The following is a 25,850-nucleotide window of genomic DNA, read 5'->3' on the forward strand; positions in this document are numbered from 1 at the left end:
AAAATGAGCCCGGAGAGGTCTGTACAGTGTGGTGTACAGATTTCAAGTTTGGAAGAAATGTGCAAGATACATGTCTGGAGAGAAAAGTCAATCTGGTGCATCTTGCATCAGCAGTGGCAAAGTATTCCAGTGATTTACCAGCGATTATCTTCTATGGCTGTGGCCCCACCACAGTGTTTTTGTATTATGGGTTTTCCTCTATGAATTTTATACTAGTTTACCACAAGGATACGGCTACAGACTGCACAGAAGGGACAAATAATTCAGAAGCATCAACAGGATCCAAACACTAATAGAAGAGGTATTCATTATTCTCACTGAACCAATCATTTCCTCATTTCCTGGGTGTAGCGGTGCTTTGCTGATTGAGTCAATTGTTTCAGTTACATATGTTGTGCACTTTCACTGAGTCACTGAGTGGAAGAAACCAGACTGCTGCGGGTCCGTGAGAAGCAGCCGGTCACCTGACAGGCTCATGAGTCAGAACCTATATATAGAGTCTGGATTGTGCTGCCTGAATAATTTACAGGTTGTCAGTGTTTAATAATCAAATTGATGAACTATAAAAGAAAGGCAAGTAAAAGAATATTTTTGAAATAAAAATGACTGGATTCTCATTGAATTTGCTGAGTATTTTCATTGTCACTTGAGCATGAAGCCTAATGTTTTTCAGCACATGACATTTTCACACCATCTTGTCAAAAAAAGTCAATTTTGTACATATCAAAAAAGGTGTAATTTATATGTTCAAAAGCCATCCTCCTTAAGTTCATGTTGGTATAAGAAGAATACCCATTACAAGAGGGACTTGTATGGAACACAGAACTCAACTAAAATAGTCTTCACGTATTGCCAGACATCTAGAAACGTTATATCAAAGATTTTAGGTGTAGGATGGAGTAATGGCACTGTGGTATATGGATATAAGGGTGCAATGATGTGCCAGCAGGGGGCCTCAGGGAGGAGGAATACAGCAAATCGAAACTACTTTAGTATAAACCAATTTCTTTTATTTGGACATTAGTACATGTATTTATTATAAGCATTAAGTATGACAAATTACATAAAATATCATACCATTTGAGTTAAATGTGCGTTAAATTATTTTCCAAACAGCTGGTTCATTACATTTCTGTATTTATCGGTGTCCTATTATTATTACTACCATAATGCATTTGCCATTCTTAGCATTATTTATTTAGCGTTGGACATTTCCCATTTAAATAATGTCAGAAGTGAAACAAAAGTTTAATTTGTTGTTATTCATCAGTTTGTAGTTGAAAGTTACTGTTACGGTCACAAATTAGGGAGGAGGCTGTGTCAAGTTGGATTTTTGTGGGTGCCACAAAAGAAGCAAAGGGTAAAAACAAAAAAAAAGGTTAAATTGAGAAATCGACTTTAACTAAATATTACAGACTTGTAGAGGTTTTTTTTTTTAGATTCTCATTAGAAGACGTCGACGCATGGAACCAATGAGTTGACGCTGTTTTTTCAGCCGGAACCTACGAGGCGGACATAACGGAAGTTTAGACGGTTGCTCTGGGTGAACGAAGAGAGCGTTGACAGCATCGCATCAAACAAGAAATAAAATCAGTCCCCCTATATCAACCCAGTCTCTCCCCCCTTTCCCTCACCCATGGCGTCCAATTCTAATATCGATATGGAGGGTGCGACCCAGCACCTTCGGGACATCCTCAAGCTCGACCGTCCCGGCTCCGGTAAGTTTGACCGGGAACGAGCAGCGGCTGCGCTAAGTTTAGGCCGCAGAAGCTAAGGCTAGCTGGGAGTTAGCGCGCTGCTACACAATGCTACCTTCACTGGAAAAAAGTTAGCTCAATAGCAGTTTCACTTTAAAACGCCACCGAAATACACCTTACCGCTTGGAGGTGCAGCCCGGACGTTAAATAATATCCACATTTAGCTCCATATTAAGTTCGTCACAGTGTAACAACGCTAACTGCGTCGGGAAGGTCTATCGTTTTATCGTCCCCGGCGTTAGCTGCGTTACGAGCTAGCCTTGGTCCCAGTCTATTTTCTGGTGTAAGAAAAAAAGCTGTGTCCTTTACTGCTAAGTGACGACAAAATAAGACTGTGTTTCTGTTTATTCGAAATCATCCATGCAGTACCCTCTCATTTGTGACTGTAAATAGTTGAGTCAAATATATTTTCACTGATATCAGGGATTTGCTCGACCCTGCCTAACTGCGTAGAAAGTCGGTGTCTGTGGTCTTTGCTAATTTGGAGACTTTTAAGCTAGTTTCAGGTTTATTTTCGAAAGCCGTCGCCGGTCGATTTAGAAATTCGCACCTGTCAAAATTGGTCAAGTATTTTAACTAAGACACTAATAATAGTAGTAGTAAAATAGTTGGGGGGGAAACTATAGACTTAAAGTGTTGTGAACAGAATATCCTGTATCCTCTACTAATGCTATTTATTTACTCTCTTCCGTTTACGTTTCTTTTATAGGAAAAAGTACACCGTAATACCTGCCTCTGTACTGGAGCTGACCTTAACTGTGTTGTTAACATCCATTTAAATGTCAGACTAGTCATCTTAGTGCAACCAGGCTTGAGAGACACATTTAACATCCATTGCAATGAATACACTTTTTTTTTTAAACCCTGAAATATAATATATAATATTACACCTTCAGTTCTACTTACATTGCTGTCTTTTTTTAAAAACACAAATGCTAATCAAGACAGATTTCCAAATATTAGTAACAAGCTCACAATGATGAATAAGAAGTGAGTTATAAGGTGGTTGAGCAGGAATGTTTTGCTTCCTCATAACGCACTAAAAAGATGGGGCTGAATATAAGATTTCATGATGCTTATAGATCTTTTTTCCCCACACAGCAGACATTTTAACTGTTAGAGATAAAGAACAGGTGTAATTAATAACATCAATCACAGCTCTGTTGTGTCTCATCAACCCCCTCCCCCCTCCCCTGCCGTGGCACTGGGCCAGCCTGCGCATAAGCAGGGACTCGGAACCAGGAAACATAATGTCATTAGTTCCACCTGCGGTTTTCCTGCTCTTACTTATGAAAACGTAGGCTGCTAAAGAAGTGTTACAGTGCAGTCAGACTGGAATTGAATGAAAAGCCCACTGACACCATTCTCCTCACTGGAAAAGCTTCTTAGGAGCACTTTCAGTAGCAGTTTGTGACCTTCCAGAGTATTCAAGCATATTAAATTATAGTTAAGCAATTTAGTAATGCAAATATTTATAATAATCTTTCTCGTGGAATGTCTTTTGTGTAGTACAGAACCACCTCTATCATTTTAGTCACAAAGGAGTCGAGATTTTATTTATCCACCTTTCTCTGAAATATAAAAGATAACTGAGTGGGATTTTAAACTGAAAATCCTGACTTTCTGATTGATAAAAACACTCAAAATTTTAAGTCAGTTTAAGTTAAGCTTAAACTCCATTTCTTTTACACTGACATGTTTAAGTTGCATGATTTGTATCAGACTGTAAATGCTGTCAAAATTAGACAAAATAACATCACCTCTTTCGAGGGATTGCATTTCCATGCCGGCTTTGACCTTTTTTGCACAGTTTTATGTATTCGCACAGTGTCTCCCAACGTGACCCGCCCCGCATTCAATGTCTTTCCTCAGATGCACAATCGAGCAACGGTCAGAGAAAGCCTTCTTTTAATGGAGAGCTAAATGGGTTATTAGGAACGGCTGGCATTTTAGGAGATCTGTCAACCATGTCAGAATCCACCCGGCCGATCTCCACGGACCTAAGCATCACTCAGGAGACCCAGGTCATGTAAGTGTGTGTGTTTTGGAATTAGTTACTTGCATGCTTTTGTAGATGGACTGGACTTTTGTCGCCACCTTGAATTTCAAGTGTTTATCAAACTTGTGCGCCTCCAATTTTAGCTGCCTCTCCGGCGATGACGGGTCGACCTGCATCCCCATCACTTCCAACAATGTGGAGATCGTGGCGAGCCAAGACTCGGGCATCAACAGCAAAGCTCGAGGCAGCAACAAGGTAAGAATCCCAAATCATCAGCAACGCAGCCCCCCTCTTCTGCCAGTGTATGAATCAGAAATGTGGTGACAGTCAATTTTAGCGTGTACCTGTCGAGGGTCTGTTACTGTTATTTTTATGATCAAAACCCGCATCTGTCATGACTCAGCAGACTGTCATGAGCTCGCCTTCTTTCAAGTGACAAGCTGCTGCGCCTTACTAAAAATATACATCTCTGCGCTCATTTTCACAGCTGGAATATTCTCCTCTTGTGTTGTTTTTGCTGTTTTCCAAATGAAAAACCGGCAGCTGTATAAATAGTAATATTGTTTTTGTTTCATCAAAGAACTACACTTAGCATCATTTTCACTGGCTTGATTTTGCTCTTGAAGAAAAGGGTTAGGGTTTGTTTATTGAGCACTGATTAATTTTGAATGATGAATTTGTTCTTCATTTAGGTGAAGATTCAACCTGTTGCCAAGTACGACTGGGAGCACAAGTATTATTATGGGAGACTGATAGCTGTGTCAAACTCCTTCTTGGCCTATGCTATCAGAGGTGAGTCCTGAAGTCATTTATTATTATTATTATTAGTTATTAGTTATTTAAGCCAGGAAAGACACAAATATAAAATAGCAACTACTACAAACTGGGTGTATATACTGCAGTGTTTACTTGCAGCAGTGGAGATTCATACATTTTAGAGGGGAAGGGTGTTGTTTTCTGTAGTTACAGTTTGCATCGCATGCAGACTATGGGTATACACCAGCTTAGCATCCGTACACAGAGAAGCCTCTAGTTACTCAGTGACTGCAGCACGCAATTCAGAGAGATTGTATCTACCTGGACAGGCCACATAAGTAGAGACTATGTATGGGAAACGCTATGCTGTACAATGTATATGGTTTTTGTAATACTTTTGGGCTTTGTGAATTTTACCTCTAAAGCAGGCTTAACTTAACCTCCCTGTTGTCTTTCCGTGGACTGTGCAACTTTTGTCTTCAGGGTCAAAATTGTCCCGGTCTGATTTGACTGTTTGTATAAGGTAGCATTAGGTATAAAATTCTGTGTTAGACCTTTTCAGCCAACTTCATTCTAACTTATTACCACAAGTTTTACACTTATTTTTGAAAATGATGGTTAATAGGCCTCATTTAAATGAAGTTATAGCTCACTTTTGAGTTAAAAAAGCAGAAATTATGAATAATTTTAATTAAATTCAAGATCAGAAGAAAATATGTTGAAGGATTATCAAAAACTGTTACATGTCAAAGTTAAGTCATCATACTGTTTTGAAACTATTTCACATTTTTCAATGGAAGCACATAATCATACCTGTTGATCTCAACTAGGGATGGGCATGATTAATCGATGATCGATAATTGATCGTTAGAAATGTTGTCGATCACATGAAATTTTTATCGATCAAACGCTGTTTTCAAATAGAAGTTGTGTTGCGTAGTGTGAGTCTTGAAGCAATGCAATGAATTTCACTATGTGGCAGCAATGAGACATCTTACCAACGGGGGGCGATATTTGACAGAGAAAAGGGCTCAGCTACCTACTAGCTGCCGTAGATATCATACGTCAACATGAAGAGGTCAAGGCGAAGTTTGGCGTGGGACCTTTTCAAACTAAAAATGAAGAGTTCATTGTAAACCCTGCACCTTGGCCAGGCTACCCAGGATAGCGCGACAATGCCTCTGCATCCTGGCTACTTCGGTCCTGTCAGAGCGTTGCAGCTGCTGGACTGACTGTCACCAGGCTGCGCTCACTGATCCCTGAGCATGCTAAAATGCTAACATGCTAATCAACAAGAATCGGTAGGCTGGAGTATCTTACTTTGTTAGCAGTGGACAGTCACCACTGTAGCCTTTAGGTGAGTCACTCTTGTTGTTTTATGGGGCTCTAGTTAAATAAGCATAATTGTGAAGTAACACTATCTCTGTCACTCACTCTCCCTTTTTCTCTCTCGGCTCGGCTGGGTGCATTTTGGAGTCCTTTAACGTTATATTTTGGCAAAAACTGTCAGTCCGGAGTAATATTCTCTTTTTTATTAAGTTGTTATTAGATTTGATAGTTTTTTTGGAAGTGTTTCTAAAATAGGCTCAATTGTGTTTAAGAGCGCTGTATTGATTGATATGTGAAGAGGTTTGGCTCGGAGCTTCAGTCTCGGCTGCTTTTACAAGAGTCCCGTATCATGGCATTTTTAAGATAAAAAATAATGATTAATCGATAATTGATCGTTAATTTTCCCGATTATCGGTCAAGAAAATGTATTCAAATGCCCATCCCTAATCTCAACAGGAGGGTTCAGATTTAAACTTGGAAGTTATTGCAGTGAATACATTATTTCAGATAACTGAATAAAATTAGTCATAACTCATTTACTTGTGATGCCAGATAGTTTTGAAATGTGTGAGATATGAGTTAAATTTTTGGCTGCGCCTTAGTAAGAATGAGTTTAATGGAAATTTCAAAATCAGCTGCAACATTCTTTACTTGAATCAGTGTTTTCATGACTTCATTAATTCACTGAAGTCAGCCTTTTTCATTTTGGACTATTTCTTCAGTAGAGCATCATTCTAATACCTCGGTGCAACATTCAATTTCCTCTATGTATTATATCATTGTCAGATACTGGGATTGTGTCTGTGTTCGCTCCGTTGAATAGATCAGTATTGATCGCTTTAAAACTCAGACTCCTTGATTTGTGTTTTTCTTTAAAATAAACCTTCTTCCCTCAGGAGCCAACAACCACGCTATGATTCGTGTCCTGAGTGTGGGCTTCGCCGAGCGCTCCCTGCTGAAGGGCTTCACCGGAGCCGTCACAGACCTGGCTTTCGCCCACCTAGACTCCTCCCTGTTGGGCTGCGTCGACGAAGCCGGCAACTTGATGGTCTGGCAGCTCACCTGCACTGGCAGCAAGATACTGTATCCTGACACGTAGGAGACACTGAAAAGTATCGCGTGGGAAGATGTGCAGATCTCCACGTGTGTCTGGCACAGATCAAGTTACTGCCGGTCTTTGCACTGTTTGTTTCGTCTGATTTTCAGCCCACGCTATCTTGTTTTTTTACACAAGCTCCTTTGATATCACAACCTACTTTTGGCATAGTAATCACAGAAATAAATGATCCAAGAGCCGCTCCTTTTTCTCTCGTATTCCTTAACCCATCCTCCTCACAGAGATCAGATCGTGGTTCACATCCGACGACCAGAGGACACGCCGCTGAACTCGCACCGTCGTCTCGTCTGGTGCCCTTTCATCCAAGACGAGAATGAGGAGAACCAAGACGACACCAGCCAGACGTTGGCCCTCCTACACGAAGACAGGGTATCAGCAAATTCTTCTTACGTAAACACTTTCTACTGAAACTCATCTAGAGTCTAGAGTCAGGCAAGCTGACCCACGAGAAATGATGCTAGCAGGTATGATGTTTACAGGTATGATGTTTACCATGTTCGACATCTTAGTTTAGCTGAAGCTGATGAGTATTGGTTATAAATGGAGGTACTGGGCAAATTAAAAATGATGCCAGGCGAGGAGTCAGAGGATCATAGTTATTACTGTTCATGGTTGACACAGTTTATGTGTGCCATACACTGATTTTAACTTTACAGAGAAACAAGACACTAGTATCAGATCAGTTCTCCCTGTGTTTAGGCACCAGAATCATATTGGGATAGAAGAAAGTGGTAATGTTTTTTCCTCATTTCTAATTTTATCCTCTTTTTTTTCTTCTTCTTCAGGCTGAGGTGTGGGACCTTGAAGTCTTGAGAGCCAACCATAGCAGTTGGCCTATCGATGCCACAGGTCTGAAAGAAGGTCTCATCACTGTCAAGGGATATACGCAGGTAGGTGTCAGGATGAAACACTGATGTAAATGCACAATGTTTAAATTGTGAGGAGTCAAGTATTCAGTTTAATGATGATTTCCTGATAGATAATTTTCAGATGCATTTCAGATTTGATTTGTGGGCGGGGGGGCAAACAAAGGCAGAGGACGAACAAATTTCACACTGTCAGTTTTCAGTTTTAATTCACTTTTTCCCAGGCGTAAAGGAGGTATACTTCAGTTACATTTGATTTTTATGCTTTTATTACACATTGGTTGCAGAGAACTGCTGTAAACTCTGTTTTTATAAAGTAAAACAGACATACGCAAAAGCAAAACAGAAAGTTGAATTCACACAATGTAGATTTAATGTGTTAAATTTGACTGAGCCATGCTGTTGTAATGTCAACATCTCTTAACCCACCCGACGATGACATCAGTTCAGTATGGTGATGCGTGTCCTTCATAAGACTATTCTAGTAAGCGTTAGAAAAGCTTCCTTCACCCAGCATCAATCAGGAGAGCTTGGCAGTTCAGGGTTGGGGGCCTATGTACCTGGAAATAAACGCATGTACTTGATAGAGTCACGAGCCAAATGGATGCATTTAGTTGGAAGTCATGGCAGAGGTAGCTGGCAGCAAATAATCATCTTTATGAGGACAAAAATGCAGTTTTGGCAAAGATCTACATGATTGTAATGCAGATGGAATAACGGGGGGAAAATTGGAAAAATGCAATGCCGAGGTCAGTGACCTCTGAAGGTCGCCAGAGCTCTGATATAAATTGCACCCCTGTCTGAAATAAAACCTTTGTATATGTAGATTAGATGCTGAAACTTAAATGCTTTATTCATAAAATACACAGTTGGTTTGCCTGTCTGTCACACTACTACATGGTTTTAGAGGTTTGTCGTAATAGAAGGGATTTAATTAGATTCCCGGCTGAAAGTTGTTTTCTGTCCCTCCAGCGAGTCAGTGAAGGTGCCCTGTCTCCAGATGGAACCGTGTTAGCCACAGCCAGCCATGATGGATACATCAAGTTCTGGCAGATATACATAGAAGGGGGGCAGGACAAGCCAAGGTAAGCACGGAAGAGGTTTCTCTTTTTGAATGTTGACTCGCTGTCTCATATGTTTGTACATCTCTTCACATAACGTTAATTCCATCCAAGGAGTGGCTGAATATCCTGAAAGAAATAAAATATGATACTCATGATTTCGTCCTCCCTCTCTCTTACACTCTTTCCATCTTTTCTGTCCAGATGTCTTCACGAATTGCGACCTCACGGAGGACGTCCCCTCTCCTGCCTTTTCTTCTGCGACAACCACAAGAGGCAGGACCCCGAGTGAGTGCACACAAAAAGCCGGAAATACGTATATTAATGTGCTGCTGTTTGAGTTTGAGCTCATTTACAGTGTCCTCCTCCACATCTCTCTTCGTAGGGTTCCTTTCTGGAGGTTTCTGATAACCGGAGCGGATCAGAACCAGGAGTTGAAGATGTGGTGCACTGTTTCCTGGACCTGTTTACAGACCATCAGGTTATTGCTTTTACTTCATCATTTGAAATTTAAATCGATGTGTAAAAACACACAACCTTGGCAGATCCGCCTGCTTCCATCAAGTAGGTGATTCAGGAATAACTGAGAGAGCTAAATTGAAGGTCAAAGCTTTGGTCCCTAAAAGGCTACATTTAAATAATGTGTTGAATTTGAGTAATGACTTAATGTTATTTCAATAGATCCATTGAGTCTAGTTCAGTCTTTTATTCATAATTGAATAAAAACCCACTTAAAAATTCTGTCCTTTTGTTGTAATGAAAAACATGTACAAGACCAGTCCAGATGCCAAATGTAGTTTAGGAATCAAAACATTTGGGGAGGATTATTATTAGTATTATTTTTTGCTGTCTGAAATACATGTTCTCAGTTAAAGTTAAAGCAGCTTTAAAGATGATGGAGACTAATGATGGAGTGTTGTTCTCTTGCAGGTTCTCTCCAGATCCGTTCAACTCAACAGTTCAGCCAAGTCTGAAGGCTAGTCTGGACCTTGCCGCTGAGTATCTCATCCTCACTGATGTACAGAGGAAGGTGAGCACACTGTCATCAGCTGTGTGGTTTAAAGAATGTTCTATATAACTGTTATAACAACAATAATAACAATTATTATAGTAGTGCTTATCTTCCTTTAGTCTGTTCACTCAGCACTAAATTTAATCTTGGGCTCTCTTTTTAGACCTAAGCTGGGATACCACCCCAGTATTTTGTAACTGTTAACTCCTTATCTGGACCAAACCATTTTCCTCAGTACCCCCATCATCACTCAGTCCTGTGCCTAGCTTCATACTTGTTTGCTGTCGCTCCTCTTCAGGTCCTCTATGTGATGGAGCTGCGGCAGGACCTGGACAGAGGCAAGGCCAGTTTCACAGCTGTGTCCGAGTTCCTGCTGACCCACCCTGTGCTCAGCTTTGGGGTCCGCGACGTCACTCACAGCCGTTTGCGACACACTGAGGTGCTCCCTGCAGAGGAGGAGAGTGAGAGCATGACAACAGGTGTGCATGTGCAAACACACACATACACACACTCTTACAGCCCAAAAAGCAAATGACTTATATCAATATTTCAGTCTTTTGATCATCACTGTTACCACTTATATTTTTATCATGTTAAATATATTGTGGGTATGTGTGTGTGTGTGTGTCTGATATTTTTGGTATTTTTTCTCAGAGGGCACTCAAGGACCCACAGAGTCCAAGTCTGGGATCCAGATTAAACTCTACTGTGTTCACACCAAGTGAGTTCCCTTCCACTGTTTAATGTCTGATGTCCAACTTCACACTGGCTTCATTACCAAAGACTAGCTGTTGATTTGAAGACTATCTTGATGGTTGTCATGGTGATGAACGCATTGATTCACTAAAAATTTGACAAAACATGGACTACTCTGTATTTATCTACATGTGTGTGTCTGTGTGTCTTCAGGAGTCTGCAGGATGTCCAGATCTGGTTCCAGCCCTATGCGGGTTCCAGCTCGGCACTCTTCCTGCCCCACTCTGATTCTCAGGATGGTTTTGGTAAGTCACCATTTGTTAAGATGTAATAGTTCTCTCTGCTCCTGTTGATCTCTTTGCTCTACATGCTCAGTATACACTCTGTGTTTGTGCATCTTCTGAATATCAAACATTGCCGCACAGCTCTTCACATTTTATATGTCCAGCTTCGTTTTCAGACCACCTGACAGACCAGAGCTCCGACAAGGAATCAGGAAGCGGCTCCCAGACAGACTTGAGGAAGATCCATTCGCTTCCCGCTCCAACCGACTTCCTGTCAAACTTGACCGCCGCCAGCGGGGCGATGCCCAAGCTGATGACTCCTGACGCCTTCATGACACCAAGCACTTCAGTATGAACAGTCATGAGCTTAGTTTTCATTTTTTCATCTGTTTCTCTGCACTAAATTAAACGGGCTGTCTGGTTGATGTCTGAGTTTCACTGCAAAACACTTCAGCTTTAGCAAACGAGCACTCAGATTAAAACTTTTTTTTTTTTTGTTGCCTAGCAAAATTTCGCTCCATGAAAGTGGAGTGCTGTTACATGTATTCAGTACACACAAACCCATAACCCTGTTAATACAGTCTGTTATTCCTATTACACGTACAGCCACAGTGACAATAGATCTTAGGGTAACAGTTTGTCATTATTTTATCTGACAAAATGTTTTGGAGAGTTTTATCATTAAATTGACTGTCCAGAGGCATTCAGCTCTGTGCTTTAATTTAGTCAGGACTTGGAGCTCATGCTTTTTGCTGGAATATGCTTATCAGTAAGTTAACATCAGAAACTGTGCCAAGGAATATGATGCAGCATATAAATGCAGCACAGTATTTTGAGGAACCCCCCCCCCCCCTCTTTGTTTTTTTTTTTTTTAATTATTGTAGAGAGATGTTGTGTATATGTATGATACTGGGGATGTTGGGATTACATTGCCAGTGCCTCCACTATCTGTTTTTCTTCTTTTTTTCTTTCCCACTCTTAAATTAGTGAACCCCCCAACTCATTAATTGTGTCACCCTTTAGGTACCGGCGTCCCCCGGCAGCAGTGCCAGCAGTCTGACTATAGTAACAGCCATCAGTAGCAACTCGGACTCAACTAACAGGTGAGCCTTTTCTCCTTTATCATTGATTTTTGGATAAGAAGATAATAAAGCGGTAAGTAGTGGCCAGTATCTTCTAGCACAGCAGAGCGTTTGCCAGCTTCTCTTAGCTGGAATATGAATGTGGAATAAAATGTTAACATCTGTGCACATTCCAATTGAGCATTGAAGCATATGTTTGCAACAATATACCAGCTCAGCCATTTAAAATGTTACGAGTTTACTCACCATGATCATTTACAATAGCTACATATCACTGTGTGATCTGCACACAGATTTTTTTCCTCATCATTTCTGCCATGGCTTATCCTGAAAAGTTTGCATTGTTTTATGTTGTGATCACATGTGTAAGTATGTGCGTCTCACTGTGTGCAGAGCTACGGACGACGTCAGCCATAGTCCCAACAGAGCAGAGAACAACAACAGCAGCAGTAGTCTGGCACTCTCCACCTCCACCAGTAGCCCGAGACCCGCTTCTGCTGTGCTGCTGCCTGGACTGGAGAACCTGCAGGTAGGACCTGACACACTTCTACTGCTCCCAGCCTCCTGAGATTTCCTCAAACTAGGTCACCTATGTAGCAGAAATGTGCAATTATTTTTGAAATTGGTGCGTCATGACTAGAGAAAACTGAGCAAAATGCTGTTGGTTCCTTAAGGGGGAATCCTACAATAAGCAGAATGTATTGCGTCCGTTCTGTCCAATCAGACTGCCAGCAGAGTGGCTGTTCAGCAAAGACTGAGCAGCATTATAAGCCTCTTTAAGAAGGCATATTTTCATTAAGAAACATTTAACCTGATTGAGTGTGGATGTATCGCACCGCATCATAACACAAACTGAGCACCAGAGTCAACTACGTCGATCAGTGCAAATTTACTGAGAGCTGTACACAAGCCACAGCTGCAGATGGACAGTCAAAACATCTCTGAGTCTGCCGTCTCCATTTGTGCTTTTTGGCGCCAAAGATTTCATATATAAGTATTTTTGATGATGAGGAGCGGTATCCCGGATTAACTCAGCCGCTAAAGTTAACTTCCAGGTATCAAAATAGTTGCTGTTGTGTTTTATAGTTAAATATAATATTCTGTCAGAGAGTGAAGGTTTACTAAAGCACTACAAAGTTTTCAGTCTATCTTCATTCTCTCTGACCATCCTCACTTTCCTCCAAATATACTGATATTTTAAAGTATTGATCCAACATGGAGGGAAGTTTAACATTGCTCATTTGCATATACTGCTCACATTGTAATGACACAGTGCAGGCAAAGTTTCCCTTTTAATAACATACTTATATTTTGTCAACGCTCTTTCTTTCCATCTCCAGGTGCTGGGGTCTCCTAGCGGCCCCCTCGCCCTCGACAGCAGGGAGAGTCAGATCCTGGATTCTCCCCTCCTGCCGCCGCTGGCCTCCCCGACTCGGGCCCGCTCCCCAGACGTCATCTCCTCAGCCTCCACAGCCATGTCCCAGGACATGCCGGAGATCGCATCCCAGACCCTGCAGCCTCAGCGCAGTCTAGTGTGCAGCTTGGAGCCTTTAACTCCTCTTTCCGCTCTCCAGACAGACAGCATGGCATCCGCCGCCTCCGCCCTGCACCTGCTCACCTCGCCGCGCACAGCCAACAACAACAGGTACATTGATGATAAAAGCCACAAAATGCAGAAACGCATACGTACATTCAATCATATCAACCAAATAATTGTATTTTCTCTCACAGCCTGCTGCCCCTCGAGCTCGGAGGTGCAGAAGGACCGGTCGGCGGGTCAGTGGAGTCAGAGCCCAGACTCAGCCACACCCCATCTCTGCTAGAGACGGCCTTATCGCACGAGAACCCAGCGGCGGGAGGAGGCTCCTCAGACGGTAGCGTCAGCCATACACCATGGCCGGCAGCGCCTGACATCACCAGGGAAACCAGGAATAGTCTGAGGGATAACGGTCTTGCAGACTGGTAAGAAAATTCACACAAATTCATTAAAAAACAAACATCTACTAAAAGAATTCACAAAATTTGTATTATTTGATATTATTTTCCTTCCAAAATGAATATACAATTTGTGCAGCTTCAGTAACTTGTTCACCATTCACACTTTAACATTATTATATAGAGCACTCAGACATAGACACACATTGACATAAACAGACATTGCATGAGGATTTCAAGTATAAAGCAGGAGATGACATGTATTGACAGTATGAGCAGGCTGTCTGCTGTCCAAGTCAGTGCATGTCATCTTTTGAAGCCGTTTTTGACAGGTGTGTGTGTGTGTGTCATTGCTGCTATGATTTATATGACGTATGTCGGTTGCATCGTAGCTCAAGAGAAGAGTCGAAGGACAGACTGCTGAGTTCCCCTTACCCTCGACGATCCTACCACCTCACACAGAATGACAGTCAGGACGCCGGTAACGAGCAGAGGTAACGCACACACACATTTCCTAGTTTATGCAAATGAACAGACCAGTTTGTCAGTCTAGAGGCATATCACAAATCAGGGAAGAGTGACGTTTTGATTCTGTTGACCTTTTCTGAGATGAATACAGAGCACGTGGCACACAGTGTGCAGCTGTCTTATTATATGTGTGTGTGTGTGTGTGTGTGTTTGACCCAGTGATCCTGACGATGAGGTGTCCAGCTTGGCGTCGTCCTCTGGGAACTGTGGCTCTCGCTCTTCTCACAGACTACCAGTGAAGGATTGGAAGACGTCACCACGAGCCTCACCAAAACTGAAGAGAAAGACCAAGAAAGATGATGGGTACGTTGATGGTAACATGAATGGAATCTGAGTTTGAAGTGAAGTAAAAACTATTTGGCAGTAAACATTGTTTTGATGAAGGATGCTGACTTCATGCGTTGTGAGATGGCTTGTCTGGGTTTGAGCATATTTGTGGATTGTTAACTGACAGAGAAGTGATCAGTCACATTGAAATAAATGTAGGTCAAAGTGTTTATACATTCTTTCTATCTTCCCCTCAGTGAATCATCCCAATCGAGGCAAATGGACTCTGGTCAGGTGAGGTCATCACAAAAAAAATCCATACTGAGCCAGAATAACTAAAAACTCCTTGTCTGTACTTATCATTGCTATGTTTAACTTATTACCCATTATTATTAAACTTCTAAATATTTTTAATGCAGGAGTACATTTTTTAATATGTGGGAACAATTTATTTGAAAAGTTTTACAAGAGTAGAAAAGGACACATTGTCGTTTCTTTACTCTCAGTCCATCTTTTCAATCAAACTTTATTTATATAGCAGCTTTCATACAGGTTAATATAGTTCAAAGTGCTTCACAGTTAATTGACAAGCTGATAATCAGACAGAACAAGTGTAACATAAAGAAAAGGAACAAAAACAAAGAACAATATCAATAATCAATAATATTAATATCACCATCTGTAAGCTTAACATCTGAGTATTACCAGAAACTATTGCTGCTGGCTGTAGATTGTCTTTTCAGTTTGTTTATTACAAAGTTTATTTAATAATCAACTAGTTGAGACTAGCAGTCTCTCACTGCTTTTTTGTGTCAGATTCTACCACAAGAGACTTTTCATATGTTTTAACATTTCTTTCTTTTGTCCAATTTGTCCCCCCCCCAAATAGATGAATGCAGAGGTGCAGGAAGAGTTGTTGATGCTCCTGCGCAGCCAGCAGAGGGAGTTAACTGACCTGCGTGGACAGATTGAGGCCATGCAGAGCTCCATTATGGCCCAGGTCGACCACGTCCTGACCAACCACCAGGAACAAGAACGTATCCTTCAGTCCTTGAGTAGTTTATTTTCCATTTCCGCCATCAAACCTTCAGAGAAAAAGTAGGTTTAGTTAACAACTGTGATGCCATTATTAAAAAATATTAATGTATTTGAGTTGAGCAGAAAGTCCATCAGTGTGGTGGATCACCAGGTTTAAGTAAGTAAGAAATACACCGCCGAGTTCTGTGAGCAGACTGGCCTCCAGAGTTGTCATTACAGTATACCGTTCTGGTCTTGTAACGAGCCTCCGACAGCGTAGCCTTGTGAGCCTTAACCTTGGACGACATCAGAGCGCAGACTGGAGCGAGTTCTGGCCGAGAGTCAAAATCATCAGCAGCAGCTTCAGGAACAACTCGGCCAGCAGCTCAGCCACAACCTCTGCTCCGCCCTCACTAACAGAATGGACAAAGTGCTACGAGATGAAATGAAGAAAACAGTTCCACCAAGTAAGAAACCACAGACACACTCACAGTGTATGACAGACACTGAAACGTGAGGACGTGAGGATTGACACCTAGCCAGTATTGTATATGATAAGCAGAAATGTGTAACAAACATTTAGATGCCAGGCAAGAGCAACACTACTGATATGAAGGCAGCCTACCTCTCTTAAATGCACCAAGCTGATGAAATGCAATAATATGAAATTGTAAATACTATATACCTAAATTATTAGTGGACTCACTTTTATATAATATATGACGGCAAAAACAGGAAAATCCAATGAGAACAAAATGAACAAATAACAGAGTCAGATGCAACAGCTCAAAGTTTATTGTGCAGACATGTCAACCACACTCCTTACCAGACGATGGTGGTATTTCATTGTTTGTCAGTCACAGACGAGAAAAGTCTGTTTACACACACGGGTGTCTGTTTCTCCCGCCCCAGGTTTTCCCCTCTCACACACAATTCTGTGCTTAGTTTATGAGACTGAAGAGCAGAAATCTATTTAATTTTTAAAATTTCGGAGACACATTTCTTTCTCTTAAGTTCAACGGTTTTTAGTCAAAAGCACATGTCCAAATCTGATCAGCTGATTGAATGGGTTCAGCCTGGTGTGCTCCTGATTGGTTGGAATAAAAAACCTGCAGGCACATGGTCCTTTATGTAATAGTTTGGACATGCCTGGCCTAAAAACAACAGCTGGCTGCAGCACAGACAGCTCTCTTCAGTCAGTTTACAGCCTGAATGTGCTTACTGTATGTTTTTCTATCATAGGAAGCTTTATGAACACAATAACTAATGCTTACCTTACATTTGATTTGACTTATCCCCTGCATTACAGCTAAAAGCTAATTTCCATCTGTAATAAATAGCAGAGGCCATCAGTGATGCACATGTTACTAAAGGTTAACAGTCTTGATGTTCATTTAACACCACTGTTTCCTTGCTGAAAGCCAAAATGTGTGATCAGCTACCAACTTTTTCTCACCCTACCTCAACTGAGAGTATCTGCCAATTCCGCTGCACAGAACTCATAGGGATCATTTTTATGTTACTTCAGTTCTAAAATGACTACACAATGTGGATTAGTCATATCATGCCTGTCACTAAGTCCTATTTTAATAAGGTCAGTTGTGGTGTATACTGCTCTGTGCATCCCGAATCTAAACTAGCTGTAAACATTTCCTGTTTAGCAGGAACTTGAGGTATATAACTAGGTTATGTTAATCCTCTCCTCTTACATCCTCTCTGTAAAATGTTGTTCTTGCAGCACAGAAAAAAAATAAATGGAAAAAGTGCAGACTAGGCTGTACATGAGTAAATTACAGTGTTATTTTAGATCATCCTGGGCAGGAGATGAATTAAACATAATTAAGGCAGCATAGGTGGGTTGGGCTATGACACTAAAATTAAGCCGTCTTTAGAGAGATGTTTTCTTACCTCTCCTGCCCTTCTAATTTGAAGATGAGATGTTTTTGTCGTTCCTGGGTTTTTTTGTTTTGTTTTTTTGTATGTTCTTGTTTTCTCCTCTAGCCTTGATTACACATATTATAATAATAATTATAATTATTATCATTATTATTGAGGAGTTCTTGATAATTTACCTTGTTAAATCTTTTTCCCTCCCTAGCAATCTCTAAGAGTTTGGAGCCAGTGACGGGTCAGCTGAACAACACAATCGCTGCCAAACTGACCGCTGTGGAGGTCACCCTGAAGGACAACGTCAGCAAGGTGGTTAAATCCAAGGTAGGCGGCCGGCTTAAGCCCAGTATCTTTTCCGCACCTTTTCACACAAATCTTCTTCATAACATTGTCTCGTTCTCACAGTAGCCGCTTTCCGTTTTGTTTTTTTTCCCCAGAACACGACAGACGCAATTGGTCGCGCGGCAGCCGAAGCGATGCAGGGGCCCATCCAGGCAGCCTATAAAGACGCCTTCCAGAGCATCGTGCTGCCTGTTTTCGAGAGAGGCTGCCAGTCCATGTTTCAGCAAATCAACGACAGCTTTAAACAAGGGACACAAGAATGTAAGGCCATCCAGGACAAAGAAAAAGAAACATAGGAAACTGTGGTTTTAACATACGAGCAGATGTGCAGACATTTGAAGGTTTAGGGACGGTGTCTCGTGAATGGCTGGTGTCCTTTTTGAGACTCTTAATGATGCTGCTTTCTTCATAATGGTCATTGTCTGTATCAAGCCCTGAAAAGTAGGCCCTAATAATCTAAAATCTAATTAAATAAGCATCTCTTTGAAAAATTTCAGGGGCACTTTTCATAATGACGCCTTTTTCGGAGCCCCGGTACTCATGTGTTGATAAGCAGTCGGTTCTGAGGTTGTGCTTGTGCTCACCTCTTTTAAACTTTTTAAACTTTTTTTTTTTTCCAAGGCTGTCAGAGTGCAGAGTGGAGGAGATAGTTTGCCTTCAGTAAACAGGGAGACTATAATACTTCTGTCCGTGTGTGTGTGTGTGTGTGTGTGCTCGCTCTTCTGAGCTTGTTCAAATTTCATTTTAATCCATGATCAAATTCATAGCTCACTGCTCACTTGGGCTTTGTGGTTGCTCTAAAATGTTAACAGAGCTGCCGAATGCAGCCATAGACTATACTATACTCACATCTTAACAAGGCATCTTAATATCGTACTTACTACTTAACGGAGCTTTGAGTGTATTTATGAAACCATTTCCTGTCAACTTTCACATTCGCAGACATCCAGCAGCTCGAGACCCATGTCAAGAACAGAAGGCAGAGGGAGCAGGAGACGCGGGACCCCATGATCGGCCAGCTCCAGCAGATGATGGACGGCTTCCAGAGCTCCACCGATCAGCTGGCCAACAACATCACCACCAACGTCCGGGCCGAGGTCCAGCATCAAATCCAGATGATGGTGGGAAAGTACGTATCCTGGCTGTCTCTCATCAATCACACAGTCAGCCTCTTTTGAGAAGTTTACTTTAACCTTGATATTTGTTCACATTTTTAAAATGATTGAATCTCTCCATCTGCGAGTTAGTCCTGTTTCCTTTATTCTGTCCTCATCTGTCATTTAACTACAGATACTTCCCTGACAACAGCCACTAGAAATGTGTTAATACTGAAACCAAATTTCTGTACTTATGGGGTTTGTTACATTTCTAAATATATTGTAGAAAAACATTGATAATCCACCTACATGAGCTGTCACTGTTGACTGATATTAGCTGCAGTGATGGATCTGACAGCACTGATTGACATTCCAAGCAGTCATTCTGACTATCAGCAAGTATATTAGCAGATGTCTTTGCTGACAGTCTCGGCCTGTATTCAGCGCTTTATTGAGCAGGTGCGTAATGGACTGCAGAGTAGAAACAAGCAAAGCTTAATCCTGGGGCTAATGTAAGAACATAAATTCGATCAAGTCTCTTGTTCCCTCCGCAATTAATTTCATGGCCTCTGGAGCTTATAGATTTGTCGGGGGCGGAGCGGAGAGAAAGTGGTCGACCAGCTTCCTCTTTATAAAAACTTTGAGAAGAAAATGACAGACTGTGGCCTAACTTTTAGATTGAAGATGATCGCTGGCATGACAGCTATATCAAATCAAATGTTGTGTCCACAGAGAGAAAAGATACATTCAGGAAAAGATGGATGGACGGAACTGTGACTGACCCAGCTGACTTTCATTGCAGCATCATGGTTGAAAATCCAGTTTCTGTTATATGGAGAATAACCCTCCGTTTTTTGTCCTTTTCCTCCCCCAGCTTGCAGGAGTCTATTCTTAGCCACGTGCAGCGCATTGTCAAAGGAGAGGTGAGCCTGGCGATGAAGGAGCAGCAGGCGGTGGTCACCTCCAGCATCATGCAGGCGATGAGGTCAGCGGCCGGCACGCCCGTCCCCACGGCGCACCTCGACTACCAGACGCAGCAAGCCAACATCCTGCAGCTCCTCCAGCAGGGACAGCTCAACCAGGCTTTCCAGCAGGTAACACACACACACATCCTGCAGCCTTTACACTTAGATTAAATGCCTGACTGACTTCCAACAGATTGTTTTAACAGATTGTTTGCATGGAAACGTCTTGTAGTTTTTGTGGTCAGAACAAATTTATACTGTATGTTACATTTCAGTGTCAACAAGGAGGAGGAGCTTTTATATAGCTTTATATACTTGGTGGGACTGTTTGTGTCTTTCACAGCCTCACTACAGCTGTTCAAGAGTGTTTTACTTATAGATTAGTTGAGATATTAAAAGCCCGTCTGTCTCTTCCTCTGTCCCCAGGCTCTGTCAGCAACGGATCTGAACTTGGTCCTGTACGTGTGCGAGACCATCGACTCTCAGCAGGTGTTCGGCCAGCACCCCTGTCCTCTGAGCCAGCCCGTGCTGCTGTCACTCATCCAGCAGCTCTCCTCCAACCTCTCCACTCGCTCCGAGCTCAAAATCAGGTGCGTACAATAACGTTTTGACCCGCATGCATCTAAAACAACCCCACGTGTCTCCTTAGGAGGAAGTAGTAAGTGTACCCGAAAATTCAGTGTGTAAACAGTGAAAGAACACACCGAAGTCCAAAGTGAAGTGCCATCCGACTTTAAACAGTTGCTCAGTTTCAAACCAGACATAATTGTGTGGCTCCAATAACACACTTTAAAACACACACACACACCATACAAATGCACCACTGTGTGTGTTTTTCCTCTAGCAACAGGTTTAAAGCATCATGTGTCTGAATATAAACACACAGAATTAGGCCTATTATCTCCGTCATTGAGTAATCAGCCAATTACTTTTCTACTAATCAGTTAATTGTGAAATACATAAAATATAAGCCCAAAGAAATTGTGTTTACTGTCATATAGGACTATAATGATATCAGAAAATATATACATTTTATTAATTTTAGGCCATTTTAGAACAAAACTCACTATATGATAAATACGGTGAACTAATTTCTCTTCCACACAAGCCATGCCTCGCACTAACCTTGATCAGTAATAAAGCGGGCCTTTGCCTAAACTCTAGCCCCTCATCTCATCTCCATGGTGCATCCATTATTCCCTGTCTCCTGAGCGCTAAACGGTGCTAAACTGCTGACCCCATCACCCTGCTCTGTCTGCAGCCCCGTTACATAGCTGTCAGGGGAGTGCAGATGATACCGTGAATAGCATCGCAATTTTGGGATGTTCGTTTTGTTCTTTCGACACCGTTGCATCTTTTTATCGTGCCGATCCCTCTCGCACCTGTGTTTTCTAGTCTTTCACAGGTTCTGTTCTGCTCATAATCTTTTTTTTTTTGTTCGATATGTGTTAATGTCTATCCTCAGAGAGCCACTGCCTCACACTCTTTATGTCCCCGTCTCTTACAAATCCCTGCTTCCCTTCTCCGGTAAACCTCTACCTCCATCAGAGCCTCAGTCTCTGTACAGCACCGCTCAGAGCCCAGATCACCGGTCCGGTTCCACCTTTACTTTAGAGCTGCTTAATACGGCCCTCCGGTGCCTCTCTGTGCCATCTGGAGACACACATGTGAGCAGCGGGGCGTGGTTCAGTCTGAAGCATTTAAAAATAAAACATCTAAACATCTTCTTAGGTTTACTTTATTTAACTGCTAATTTTATTGAAGCCTTGCAGGAAAGGCCCACGCTCTAATGAGTGACCACAAGCTGCTTGGTATTGGGTTGAGAGAAATAAAATCACAACACACGCACAGCTCATGGTCTGAAATCTTTACTCAAACAGAAGGTAACTCTATCAAAGCACCTTTTGGCAGTTTTACACTAGATATAAGGTTTGATTTTTTTTCATTTTCTTTGCAGATTTTTTTAGAAGAATGTGTGAAAGATATCCAGAAAGAAACAAAAGCAGTGTGAGGGGTGTTGGGTCCAGAGTGTCACATCCACAAAAGCACTGTGCAGCATCATTAGCCATTTTAGAAAAACATGTTCAAACAGATTCAAGAATACAGTGAAGTGGGAGAACATGAACAGCAACTTAGTGTGATTTTTCAAGTGTCTGTAAGTGTCGGGCACACACTAGTTACAGGCAGATTGTCTTGTGTAAACACACTGTAGAAAGCTGTCGAGTATCTGTAGAGCTCTGTGCAGTGACATTAAATATCTTTAAAGAGTGCATTGGCAGTGTTATGGGAATTTGATAGACCTGTGATGCTAGTGTTAGTCAACCGTGGCTGGAGGCCAGCTGGCAGCGTGAGAGCAGCTCTAATGTGAGACTGGGGTCAGCTAGACTCAGGGTATGGAGATGAATGGTCATTTAAACAGTGAGGTGTGGCAAAGCAGAGCAGGAACAGAACACTGGTGGATAGTCGAGCCACCAGATGTCCCACTATAACTATTCACGAAGGAGTGAAATGGAGGATGACTCGATGGACACAGGTGAGGATGGCACAGCTCAATTTGGGAAGCAGTATTGGAGCGAAAACACAAAGGTGAACATTCACACAGCGGGCCAGCAGCCAGTGGGGGCGATCAAGGACAGAACTTGACATTCAAACAGGCTTTTCTCTCTGTCCCATGCAGTCGCTCCAAGGGTCAAAATACAAATGTGTGAGGAAGGCATCCTTGTACTGCTTTCATATCTCAGTGAATGAAGATTTAAACCTCGTTTTTAACACATTGTGAATGTGGACCTTCTTTCAATTCACATCATTTTCAGTTTCTTGGGCAACATCTTTCAACGTCTTTCTCTTGAGCTCAAGGCTGAACACTGCAGTCCTCATATCTAAATAGTATCTGCCAGACTACAGTTTACAGTCATATTCCTATAATGTCTATGTATGTGTCTACTTTGTGTTGATGTAGTAGTTAATGTCTCTCTCTCTCTCTGTCCCATGTACAGTTACCTGGAGGATGCCGTGATGAATCTGGACCACGGCGACCCCCTCACAAGAGACCACATGGCCTCCATGCTGGCCCAGGTCAGACCGAAGCTGTTTGCCTTCCTGCAGCAGGACCCCCACAGCCCACTCACCAAGAGGGCGCGGCGCCTGATGATGATGCTGCAGGGACTCGTCAACCACTAATCCTCCATTTAAGAAAAGCAAAACAAAAAACAAACCCTGGTGCAGAAGAGATGGCTCCCTCACACTACACATCACTGAGTCCATTTATGTTCAGTTTCCACCGACGTCTTTTAAAGGAAAGAAAGAGCATCCTGGGTCAGTACCCAGGACAGCCTCACCCCACGTTGAGCAGGTTCTCGCTAGTTTGAGACGACAGATGATGATGATGATGATTATGATGATGATGATGATGTCACTGCAGCACTTGGGAGCTGGAGCTAAAAGCATGGAAAACAAAATGAGCTCCAGGAATTTTGGGGGGATTTGGTGGTATTTTACAGGCTGGAGATTAGTTTTAGACCTCAAGAGGAAGGTTCCCCACTAGTCCCTCCAGTCCCTCACCACAACTCTAAATCTCTCCCCCCTTTTTTTTTTCACCTCCACTTCTATCTCCTCCCATTCCCCCAGCTCTATATGCACCAGTGAAGTGTCAAGTAAGGAAATAGAAACTTTTTGTTTGTTTTTGTTACTTTCTTTTTTTTTTTTCTCCCAGTACAAGACAATAATGGTCTGGACAGAAAGATGGTTCTTGATTTTTGTTTAAGTTCACTGTAGTTTCTTCCAGACCTTCGTTTTCTGCTGCTCCACCACCCCTTCTTCACAATAGGCGTCCTTTCTTCTCTGTTCCTTTTTATTCCAATCAAGACTGTCTCAGAAACGACAGACGGAGCGCCTTGCCCCCCCCCCCCTCCAAAACTTACACACAACTCCCGACACTCTTCCGACGTAGCTTCATCTAAAAGACTCAAAGAATGTTCAGCTGAGCGGTCATTAAGACTTAAATGTCTTCTCTTTTTTTTTTTGTTCTACTGTGTTCCCGAAGTTCAGAGTTCGGGGGGGGGGAGGAAGGGGTACTGAACAAGCTGTGATGCAGGGGGCAACAAAAAAGCACGCTAGAAGAAGACAAGTTTCACCTCATCATGTCGCATCGCATCTCGGCCTTAAGAGCAAACAGAAGGCTGGGACACTTTTCTTTTTTTTTTTCCTTTTTTTCTTTTCTAGATCCAACTCTAAATTCAGTTGCTGCAGGATTACGCCGTCCTCGGTCCAGGTTTTTTTTTTTTTTTAATAAACAACCAAGCTAATCCCAGCAACCAAAACTATGTAACATCCAAAGCTTTTTTCCTTTTTTTTCTTGTTTTCTTGTTGTTGTTTTTTTTACATTTCCTCTCAGTTATTTCTTAATAAGTTTGAGATGACAATCTCACCAGGCTTTTTTTTTGTTGTTGTTGTCTGTATTCTTCACCAGATCAACACATTGAAACAGTTTTTACCTAAAGTTACTTTGTTCCTGTTTCTGAAGGATTCGGGAGTAAAGGCATATCTCATTATACGTTTTTTTCCCACTCTCCATCTGGCCTTGTTTTCACAAATAATTGTAATGAGGCTTCCTGAAGGATACAAGTAATAAAAGAATGAAAAATAACTTTAAAAAAAAGAAAAAAGAAAGAAAAACACATTGTTGAAACATAATAAATACTTGCGAAGGTCCTCCAGGCTGAACAGAATTCCCCCCTTTTTTGAAAATCTGAAATGTTTGGAGCCCAACATCGAGGTTGGCAGCCGTCCATGTGTACAGCTCTGTCCTGTAATTGATCAGACCGCGCTCTCTTTCTCCCATGTTTTTCTTCTCTGTCGCGCCCCCCCAACCCCCCTTTTTTTATATATAAACATTTAGAATTTGTAAGACTTGTATACTTGCTTTAAAAAGTTGTAAAACTAGTTCTAAAACATATTAAATAATAATTAAAAAAAGAAACGCTTCCTAAACATAATTGTTACTGTTATTTTATCAGGATATTCCAAATAATGTTTGTAAACTTAGATGTGCAGTTCCTTCACTTGGGCTCTAGGAGGCAGCACTTAGTCAGACTGCAGCTGTTTCACCCTGCTTTTCTCATTTAGGTTTTGAATTCAGAAATCATTCTTGGTCTCGCAGTGTCTGGACAAAAAAAGCCTGCCTTTTTAGGTTGTAAATGCACCCGTGTATTCATGTTAATTATTTTTTTTGAAAGTGTATGATCATTGTTTAAAGGCAGGGTGGCCTCCGATTCGCTGACTGTAAAACGATAAAGTTCTCGACCACCACGTTTAGAATCAGTTAAGTTGGATTTGTCTAGCAAGTGCCTTATTGTATTTTATCTGTTTCACTCGGATATTTGATCTCATTCGGGCCTTTAGACGACTTCTAATCAAGCATTACTCCCCCCACCCCCCCTGTAGCTTCTGCAAGTTCTATTATTAACCTTCACAAGCATTTATGCCACGAAAAAAGGCAGTTTACGGTTAAATTAAAGACTGTTTGTTTAAGTCTGCAAACATTAGACTCTGGAGGCAGTTGATGCGGACGGATATTTGAATGTTCATTTCAGGGTGTGAAAGAGAGAAAAGTACTATTTTGACTACTAGCAGTTCCACCTTTGCTTTGTCCTCAGAGGAGGACATGTTGACTCCTGCTTCACCCTGAATGGGAGCAACGTGTGAGAAACACAACTCACGCTCATGTGTTTGTTTGTTTGTTTGTTGTTTTTTTTCCTCTTTCCATTGTGTTCATTCCCCTGCTTGGATGGTTATGTTGTATCTTTTACAGTTTATTTTACCCTTAAACATTTTTGGAATAAAAAAAGACTC

General features: G+C 41.7%; 1 protein-coding gene across 2 annotated transcripts; it reads left to right on the plus strand.

Moving 5' to 3' along the window:
- The first annotated feature begins 1,554 nt into the window (after positions 1-1,554).
- Positions 1,555-25,850, plus strand: edc4 (enhancer of mRNA decapping 4). Of its 2 annotated transcripts, none has more exons than XM_062421167.1 (30): positions 1,555-1,718; positions 3,630-3,786; positions 3,900-4,011; positions 4,449-4,548; positions 6,738-6,924; positions 7,180-7,327; positions 7,744-7,848; positions 8,797-8,909; positions 9,090-9,173; positions 9,271-9,366; positions 9,816-9,915; positions 10,196-10,376; positions 10,552-10,618; positions 10,807-10,898; positions 11,042-11,226; positions 11,901-11,980; positions 12,353-12,488; positions 13,300-13,604; positions 13,691-13,921; positions 14,287-14,388; positions 14,582-14,725; positions 14,947-14,983; positions 15,579-15,726; positions 16,018-16,173; positions 17,805-17,920; positions 18,034-18,199; positions 18,881-19,067; positions 19,910-20,129; positions 20,427-20,590; positions 22,997-25,850. In XM_062421167.1, the coding sequence occupies exons 1-30, from the start codon at positions 1,637-1,639 to the stop codon at positions 23,178-23,180; spliced, it is 4,185 nt and encodes a 1,394-aa protein (XP_062277151.1). In that variant the 5' UTR covers positions 1,555-1,636; the 3' UTR covers positions 23,181-25,850. The 2 variants fall into 2 exon arrangements, with proteins under 2 accessions (XP_062277151.1, XP_062277152.1); XM_062421168.1 differs by having other exon boundaries at positions 11,054-11,226.

The sequence above is a fragment of the Scomber scombrus genome, chromosome 6 (genome assembly GCF_963691925.1).
Source record: "Scomber scombrus chromosome 6, fScoSco1.1, whole genome shotgun sequence".
Lineage (NCBI taxonomy): Eukaryota > Metazoa > Chordata > Actinopteri > Scombriformes > Scombridae > Scomber > Scomber scombrus.

What these genes read in the sequence shown, in the direction of transcription:
- edc4 (XM_062421167.1), top strand. Translation starts at nt 1,637, where the DNA reads ATGGCGTCCAATTCTAATATCGATATGGAGGGTGCGACCCAGCACCTT. An exon ending in CTTGGCCTATGCTATCAGAG is followed by an intron (nt 4,549 to 6,737) that starts GTGAGTCCTGAA and finishes TTCTTCCCTCAG; the next exon opens with GAGCCAACAACCACGCTATG. An exon ending in AAGACCAAGAAAGATGATGG is followed by an intron (nt 14,726 to 14,946) that starts GTACGTTGATGG and finishes TCTTCCCCTCAG; the next exon opens with TGAATCATCCCAATCGAGGC.